At 34.8% G+C, this 9,670-nt stretch overlaps 1 protein-coding gene across 1 annotated transcript; it reads left to right on the forward strand.

The window, feature by feature from the left end:
- The first annotated feature begins 7,553 nt into the window (after positions 1-7,553).
- LOC107933934 (cytochrome P450 CYP736A12) lies at positions 7,554-9,260 on the forward strand. Its single transcript, XM_041101724.1, has 2 exons — positions 7,554-8,284; positions 8,390-9,260. Exons 1-2 carry the CDS (start codon positions 7,595-7,597, stop codon positions 9,170-9,172), a joined length of 1,473 nt encoding a protein of 490 aa, XP_040957658.1. The 5' UTR covers positions 7,554-7,594; the 3' UTR covers positions 9,173-9,260.
- The last annotated feature ends 410 nt before the right edge of the window (positions 9,261-9,670 follow it).

A 9,670-nucleotide genomic window follows, 5' to 3' on the forward strand; every position in this document is an offset into this window, starting at 1 on the left:
TAAATAGAGAGCTTGTCATAAGAAAATGAGTTTCTTGATAAAATGGAAGACAATGCAGTTGTCCGAGTATGGTTCGAGAAAACGTAATAAGGTAAATGTGATAGTCTAATGAATAGATGCACGACTTTACTTCGTTGCCCGAGGATTCAAGCTGACAAAGATTATTTAAGAGCCGCTAGCATTCTAACTTTCTTAAAAAGACTAACGAGCATCACGAGGATGAGTGAACAATGGGTCGCGACTTGGATCAAGCAAAAAGGAGATAAAGAAGGCACCCCTTTGCAGAGTTCGCAAGATTTGATCTTAATATATGGATTTGAGGAAAATGATCGATGTCTTTACTTCGAGTATTAGGACAAGGTCGTATATGTAAATATCCATTTTATGTAAAGAGACTTGTTTTCTAGAAAAGTTGTTCTAATAGAATTGAATCAAGATCAACGCTTCTTTTTACATTCATGCATCAACATTACATTTCATTGCATACAATAAATTTCCTAAAATCCAAAAGTACGTCGAGTTTAGAACTCTAGTACAGAGCCAGATGGATGATAAAGAATTGGAATTCTTTGAATATATCGATGGTTCGGAAGATAAAAATGTTTGTTCCTTTGAAGAAGGAACTAAAAAAAACTATCAGGAATTTGTTTCTACATCCCTAGAGGCGTTCTAAACAACTAGACTGTGGAGGAGATTCTTGTGTTTTTAAGGACCAGTTTAGAGTAATATTCAGAACACTTTTATTGCTTTAAGCCTGGGAGCAATAGAAAATCCTTTTGTGAAAAAGGCACATGTCTACTATTTTTATTTCAACGAAATGCATCTTTGTGTCTTATTTTGGCGAACATTTTTTTGTTCCTTCCATTTCATTCATACTCATACCACACAAATAATTCCCCTTTGATTCATTGGTTCTTTGAGTCTTCTTTTGTTCCTTTAACAGGTCTTTAGATATCAATGATATGAGCGACACTGCTATTGACTCAGAATCTCCTTTTGAGCAAGATATGTGTCCAGAGAAACCTCAGGACTTTGAAGACTACCAAGACTGTTGTTTATCTCCTAATTTGTTACGGATGGTAGAACAAGTTGAGAAACAGATCCTACCTTACAAAGAATCAAGGGAAGTCGTGGTCTTTCTCTATGTGAGGCATGACGGTCATTGAACTGATCTCGCCAAAAGCTTCTGGCAGTTATCGAGTCATCTTTGTGGTCATCGATTACTTCACTAAGTGGGTGGAAGCTGCTTTATATGCTAATGTCACGAAGTTGACAGTTAGCAAATTCTTGAAAATAAAAATCATATGTCGGTATGGAATGCCAAAAAAGAATCATATCTGACAATGCACCAAATTTGAACAACAGAACGATATCAGAAGTTTACAGTCTGTTCAAGATTAACACCATGTCACCCCAAAATGAATGGTATAGTGGAGGCAACAAAAAGAAACAAAACAAAAAAAACAAAACAAAATAAAACAAAACAAAAAAAACAAAATACCTTCTACCGGGACAACTCATTTCTCATTAGTATATGGAATAGGGGTAGTTTTACCCATCAAAGTTGATATTCCTACCATTCGAGTCTTATCAAAGCTGAAGTTGGATGAAGCAGAATGGATCGAAGCCCGATATGATCAGTTAAATTTGATTGAAGAGAAAATGTAGAAAGCTATTCGTCATGGTCAAATGTACCAAAAGCGAATGATGCGAGCTCACCAAAAAAAGGTTCACCCAGAGAATTCCATAAGAGGGACCTGATATCGAGAAAGATCCTTCCTATACAAAAGGACTTCAGAAGAAAGTGGATGCCAAACTGGAAAGGACCTTATGTGGAAGGCCTTATCTAAAAAAGTATTGATATTGACCAAGATGGATGGCAAAAACCTGCCTAATCTTGAGAATTATAATTCAAGCAATAAATTCTTCACTTGAAAAAAAAGTGAAAGAAAAAAAAAAGAAAAGAAGAACGAAAAAGAAAAAGAGAGGCCAAGGTGAAAACCCGCAAAGGGTACCTTGAGACCAAAAGGGTTTTGAATTGAAAACCCAGGTATGGGCAATTCAAATTTTGATCAAATGTAGGGCATGTGGTAGTCTTGTCCTCTCCGAATTAATAAGAAGTAGAGATGCTACATCTTGGGGTATCAACAAAGTCTTCTAGGACTTTTAAACACATATCAAGTTCAAAAGGGCCCTCAAGATGTTTGGGGCAGAGAAGCTCATGTTGCGATATTTAGTGCACCTATTTCTATTTTATTCTTTTTTTTCCATTTTGGCAAAATACGCCATCTTGATTAATTTATTCTCATTTTGTATTCTAGCAAAATTTGCTATCCTGATTAATTCATTCATTTCAAGCTTTGCTCTCAACAAAACTTCATCTTGTCCATTTTGATAATCTTTTTCAAGCATTTTTCATTGAAGTAACGATTAATGGACTAACAATATTCAAGCAGAAGGAGTTCTGCATATTACATTGAAAGCTTCTAAATAGTACGAGGAGCTGAAATAGGGCTATTGTTTAGAACTAACCAACTTGAGGGCTAGAAGCATTGGAGAAAGAATAGTCTAAATTGCAACTATTTCTTTGGTTTTTCTGTTAAAGATACCAGCTGAACAAGAAGGCATAGGTGATAGAACCTTGATGAACAACGAGGAATGATAACCTAAACATTAAAAAGGGATCATTTTCATGACATTTTGCATTCATGCAAGCATATCTAGTTAGGAGCATTTGATTCATTCTAATCATGACATCCTAAACACTAGGCATAAATAGGTTCATAAAATGGACTTTACAGGTCATGTTCCCCAGAGAACAGATCAATCGAGTTACTCATACCCCTGAGGTTGCAGTTAAAAAGATTGAAGCCATAACGGTGAATCTTACTTCCCTGACGATACAGTGGAATGGATTGAACCTACAACGGTGAATCATGCTTCCCCTACATTGTAATTAAAAAGATTAAAGCCACAACGGTGAATCTTACTTCCCTGGCAGTGCAGTGGAATAGATTGAAGTTGCAACGGTGAATCTTGCTTCCCCGGCATTGAAATTAAAAAGATTGAAGCCACAACGATGAATCTTACTTCCCTGGCAGTGCAGTGGAACAGATTGAAGCTACAACGAAAAATCTTACTTCCCTAGCCATGCAGTGGAACAGATTGAAACTACAACGGTGAATCTTGCTTCCCCGACATTGTAATTAAAAAGATTGAAGCCACAACGGTGAATCTTACTTTCCTGGCGGTGCAGTGGAACAAATTGAAGTTACAATGGTGAATCTTGCTTCCCCGACATTGCAATTAAAAAGATTGAAGCCACAACGGCGAATCTTACTTCCCTAGCGGTGCAGTGGAACAGATTGAAGGTACAACGGCGAATCTTGCTTCCCGGACATTACAATTAAAAAGCTTGAAGCCACAATGGCGAATCTTACTTCCTTGGTGGTGCAATGGATCAGATTGAAGGTACAACGGCAAATCTTGCTTTCTCGACATTGCAATTAAAAAGATTGAAGCCACAACGGTGAATCTTACTCCCCTGGCGGTGCAGTGGAACAAATTGAAGCTAAAATGGCGAATCTTGCTTCCTCGACATTGCAATTAAAAATATTTAAGCCACAACGACGAATCTTACTTCTCTGGCGGTGCAGTGGAATAGATTAAAGGTAGAACGGTGAATCTTACTTCCCCGATATTGATATTCAAAAGGTTGAAGCCACAACGGCAAATCTTACTTCCCTGGCAGTGCAGTGGAACAGATTCAAGCTGCAACAGTGAATCTTACTTCCCCGACATTACAATTAAAAAGATTGAAGCCACAACGGTGAATCTTACTTCTTTGGCGGTGCAGTGGAATAGATTGAAGGTACAACGGCGAATCTTGCTTCCCTGACATTGCAATTAAAAAGATTGATGCCACAACGGGAAATCTTACTTCCCTGGAGGTGCAGTGGAACAGATTGAAGCTACAATGGCGAATCTTGCTCCCTGACATTGCAATTAAAATGATTGAAGCCACAACGACGAATCTTACTTCCCTGGTGGTGCAATGGAACAGATTGAAGCTACAATGGCAAATCTTGCTTTCCCGACATTGCAATTAAAAAGATTGAAGCCACAATAGCGAATCTTACTTCCCTGGAGGTGCAGTGGAACAGATTGAAGCTACAACGGCGAATCTTGCTTCCCCGACATTGCAATTAAAACGATTGAAGCCACAATGGCGAATCTTACTTTACTGGCGGTGCAGTGCAACAGATGGAAGCTACAGCGGCAAATCTTGCTTCCCCGACATTGCAATTAAAAAGATTGAAGCCACAACAGCGAATCTTACTTCCTTGGTGGTGTAGTGGAATAGATTGAAGCTATAACAGCGAATCTTGCTTCCCCGGCATTGCAATTAAAAAGATTGAAGCCACAACGGCGAATCTTACTTCCCTGGCGGTGCAGTTGAACAAATTGAAGTTACAACGGCGAATCTTGTTTCCCTGACATTGCATTTAAAAAGATTAAAGCCATAACGGTGAATTTTACTTCCCTGGTAGTGCAGTGGAATAGATTAAAGTTATAACGGCGAATCTTGCTTCCCCGACATTACAATTAAAAAGATTGAAGTCACAACGGTGAATTTTACTTCCCTAGCGGTGTAGTGGAACAAATTGAAGCTACAATAACGAATCTTATCTTATCAAACCTTATCTCCTTGAAGTTGGAGTAAAGCATGTTGAAGATACAAGTCTTATCTCCCTGAAGTTGTAGTGGGGCAGACTAAAACCACAAATCTCATCCCCATAGAGTTGTAACAGAGTAGATTGAAGTCATATCTCTCTAAAGGTGTCGTGAAGTGGATCAAAGCAATAAGAAGCAATGGACTAGAATGAAGCTACCTGAAGTGGATCAAAGCAATAAGGCTCGCCTATCAGCAGCCGTCAACCTCTGATGCTTGCAAACTAGTGAACAACACGCAAGCAGAGAATACAACAAAAGAAAAAAACAAAAGAGAAGCAGCAAACAACAAACAACAATCTAAAGCACAAAACGACAAAAAAATAGAAGTTTAGGGATTTTAAAATCGGTTATATAAGCCGAATACGAGCACTATAATTTTTTCTGGCAATTTTACGAACATTAGAAATCGAAAAAAAGGTTGTTGTTTTCTTCATTGTTTAAGATTTATTTGTTTATTTTATCTATTATTTTCTTTTTACAAATCTGTTGTTTAAAAAAAGCCATTAATAAACGAAATAAAAAGAAAATGGAATGGCTCACTTGGTGGATTCTGCGACTATCGCCGGAGGTCCATTTCCGTCGCCGAAATCGGGCTGAGGAGGGCGTAGAGGATCCTTTCCCTTCGGCCTTTTGGGTCAAGAAGGCTTGGTCTTCGAGCTTTTTTAAAAAAAATGGGGCCGAAAAGCCCACTTTTCCATCACCGGCCACCGACTACGGTAGTGGTCCCTCTGCTTTTGCAACCCTGGTCCCTCCGCTTTTGCAACGCGTTGCAATTCGGCCCTTTTTCCTTCTTTTCCTTTATTTTAATTTAGCCGCATAGTTTTGGAGGGCGAGATATTTACTGTTTTGGTCCCCCTCCTTTCGCGCGTGTCACAATTTAATCCTTTTCTTTATTTCCATTTTCGATTTCGCCCCTAAGATTCTGTTTATTTTTAATTTAATCCCTTTCTATTGTTATTTTTTTATTATTAAACTAATTAGGTTATTACTATTATTATTATTATAGGTATTATTATTGTATTAGTTTATATATCTATTTACCTTTTTATATATATATATTATTTTATTTTATTATGTACTATTATTTTAATTCTTTTTATCATATATTATATCTACTTTCATAATGTATTAGTTTATGTTTTTATACTTATTCAATATTGTCTATATATTTTTAATGATTTTATTTTATAATACATTTTTAAAAAAATTATTTATCTATACTTCTATGCTTTAAAAATCAATAATATTTTTATACAATACTATTTTATGTATATATATAAATTGTAACAAACTATTTTTATTCTACATACATATCTTTGATTTATATATATACATACTTATATTTTTTTATATATATTTTATAATTTATATACATATCTATATATATCTATATACACTTTTTTATTTTCACGAATATATATACTTATATGTATTTTTCATCTTACAATTTTTATATACATATATATATATACATATACATATATATATCTTTTACTTTTTTATAATCTTATTCATTTTCTTTATTTATTTCTTTATTTACATTTTGATTATTATCTTGAAAGAATGTTTTAATTTTATTTGCTTATATACTTGTTATTTTGTATAACTGATTCAACCTTTTTATTTATCCTTTTTTTTGTTGTTGTTGTTGCTCGTATTATTTATGTGTACATCATCATATTCATTTTTATTTTGTTACACATATTGACACCGTGTTTTATTTCTACTATTTTGTGTTAGATTAATTTTATTCAATGGATAAATTATGATTTCTGAATAAGCAAAATCTCGTGTTTAGATTCGAGAAGGTCGTACCCTAACTTACGGGGTTTCGATTTTCACAATAAATCTAAATACACGAATCTTTTCAAACTCAAGTTTTAAATGATCTCGGGAATTGAGACGAGATCGTGTCCTAACTTACTGGGCATGATCCCTTTTTTTTTCTTAAGTTTTAAGCGATCTCGGGAATTAAGAAAAAATCGTGTCCTAACTTACTGTGCATGATCCATTTTTTAAATCCAAGATAGCTAAATATCTTTTAAATAAGTAAATTTTTGGCATTCATTTGCGTATCGAGAATTCAAGACATTGTGTCCTAACTTATTGGATATTATTCTCTTTCTCGATTAACGTGAAATATGCCCTTTTCTCGAAAATTTTCAACATTTCAATAAAGGATCGTATTTTAAATCTCTTTAAAATTTTTAATCTTCGACACTAATACATTAATTAATCAACTAGGTTCCAATTTTGAGCGTTACGAGGGTGTTAATCCTTCTTCGTATGTAACCGACTCCCAAACCCGTTTTTCTGAATTTCGTGGACCAAGATCGTTGTTTTAATAAAATCAAATTGTTTATTAAAACAACCGCTTTTCAAGGTGACCCGATCACACCTTATAAAAAAAGATTGGTGGCGACTCCCATTTTTATTTTCATTTTCAAAATACAAATCGACCCCGTCTTGTCAAAAAAAATAGTGTCAACAGACACTAAAATATAATTTTACTATTACTATTTTAAAATTTTATAAATTATAAAAGGGTCTAAATAAAAAAATTTCACTTGCTAGCCCTTGGACTTAAAGTGATAAAAAATCTATAAAAAAATTGACAGTGACTAGTTAGAGAATTTCCACTGACTTAAATGATAAAATATCTATAAAAGGAAATTGACAGTGACTAGTAAGATTCAAATCGAATATGGTCAGGGAGTTGTCCCTTTCTATTCATTTATAATATGTGTAAAGTATCTACAGAGAAGAATAAAATAATTTATTATAGTTGATATATAAATGTATAAATAGAAAGGGGGATATACAATAGAGGCATATCCATTAGGTTAATTGATTAAGAAGAATGAATCCTTCAGCAAAAACTCTTCTTATAGTCCTTGCAATTTTTTGCCCCTTTTACATTCTATTTTACATCTCGAAACATGGCAAAGGAAAAGGCAAAACCTTTCCTGGTCCTCGACCCTTGCCAATCATTGGTAACCTCCACATGTTAGGCGTGCTTCCACATCGATCCCTTTATCACTTGGCCAAAAAACATGGTCCTATAATGTCCATAATGCTAGGCTCTGTGCGAACTATTGTCGTTTCATCCCCTCAAGCCGCTGAGATGTTTCTTAAGACACATGATGATGTTTTTGCAAGCAGACCAAAACTTCAAGTGCTAAAATCAATTTACAATGGCAAAAAGGGAATAGCATTCACAGGATATGGACAATATTGGCGCAGTGTGAGGAAGCTTTGCAGTCAACAACTTTTTACTGTATCAAAAATTGAATCGTTTGCTCCATCGAGGAAGGACGTGCTAACGCATTTCATTGAATCTTTGAAGAAAGCAGCAACAAGAAAGGAAGTGGTTAACATTAGTAAGATGGTGGGGAATCTTATTGAAAAGATGACTCTAAAAATGATTTTGGGGCCTGTGGAGAGGTATGAGGAATTTAACCTTCAGGAGCTTATTGAAGAGCTTACTAACTTGGTAGGAGTTTTCAATCTTGCAGATTTTGTGCCTTTTTTTGGTGCTTTTGACCTACAGGTATTATGTTTGTGTGTATTTTAATATACTATTTCAAAAGAAATTAACCATACACATTATGAACAACCACTAAGCGAAAGGTGTTGATTATTGTCAACCATGTAGGGACTCAAAGCTCGAACAAGGACACTTGGTGAAAAACCTGACAAAGCCCTCGAGATGATCATTAACGACCATCAACAGCAAAAGCAGGATGATTTCATCGGTACGATGCTTACGGAGTTAAATAAGCAAATGAATCCCAATGGTGATATAATGGATCGATATAGCATCAAAGCCATAACAATAGATATGTTTGTGGCTTCCTTGGACACCTCATCTACCACATTGGAATGGGCATTATCAGCGCTCATAAGGCATCCGAGGGTAATGTTAAAACTCGAATCAGAGTTAGAAAGTATTATCGGGAAGAGAATGGTGGAAGAAAATGATTTACCCAAATTGGAGTACCTAGACATGGTTGTGAGAGAAACTTTAAGGTTTTATCCCGTTGCACCTATGCTAATTCCTCGCGAGTCAATGAAGGACATAATTATTGATGGTTGTTACATATCGAAAAAGTCGAGGGTCATTGTGAATGTTTTTGCAATTGGGAGAGATCCTAATGTCTGGTCCAATAATGTTGAAGAGTTCTTTCCAGAAAGGTTCATTAATAGCAATATAGAACTTCATGGACATGATTTTGAACTCATCCCATTTGGTTCAAGCCGTAGAGTATGCCCCGGGAAGAAGTTAGGGTTAATCATAGTTAAACTTATTTTAGCTCAATTGGTGCATTGTTTTGATTGGGAGTTGCCTGGTGGAATGTCACCAAATGATTTGGACATGACTGAGAAATTTAGTGCCTCATTGCCAAGGAAGACTAATCTCTATGCCAAGCCCATTTAACGCATGTAGAAATGCAAACTTCAAGATAATGTTTGTATTGTGATATAACAAGATGTATCCGTATAATAATGTTGAAGTGTTTTTAAAATGGTATATGTATTTTATACATTGTCGCAATATATATATTGACAACACATCACACTTAATAAATTTTCTCCAAATGAAATAAATATAATCAAACTTTTTTTTTGGTAATATAATTAATTTTTTTAGTAGTTTATGGAATTTTCTGACTAGGGATGAGCAAAATCCGATTTGATTTGAAAAAGTCGATAAAAAATTTAAATTTTGAATTAAATAGTTTGAGTTATTTGAGTTAATCAAGTTATTCGGATCAACTCGAATAAAAAATTAAGTTTTTCGGTTTAACTCGAATATGAATTACACAATTCAAATTATCCAAAAATCCGAATAAGAAAAGAAAAAAGTACGTCGTTTTGATAAATGTTTACCTTTTCTAAAGTTAAAAATCAAAACTATTAAGTTAAAAGGCAAAGC

The sequence above is a fragment of the Gossypium hirsutum genome, chromosome D09 (genome assembly GCF_007990345.1).
Source record: "Gossypium hirsutum isolate 1008001.06 chromosome D09, Gossypium_hirsutum_v2.1, whole genome shotgun sequence".
NCBI classification, from domain to species: Eukaryota; Viridiplantae; Streptophyta; class Magnoliopsida; order Malvales; family Malvaceae; genus Gossypium; species Gossypium hirsutum.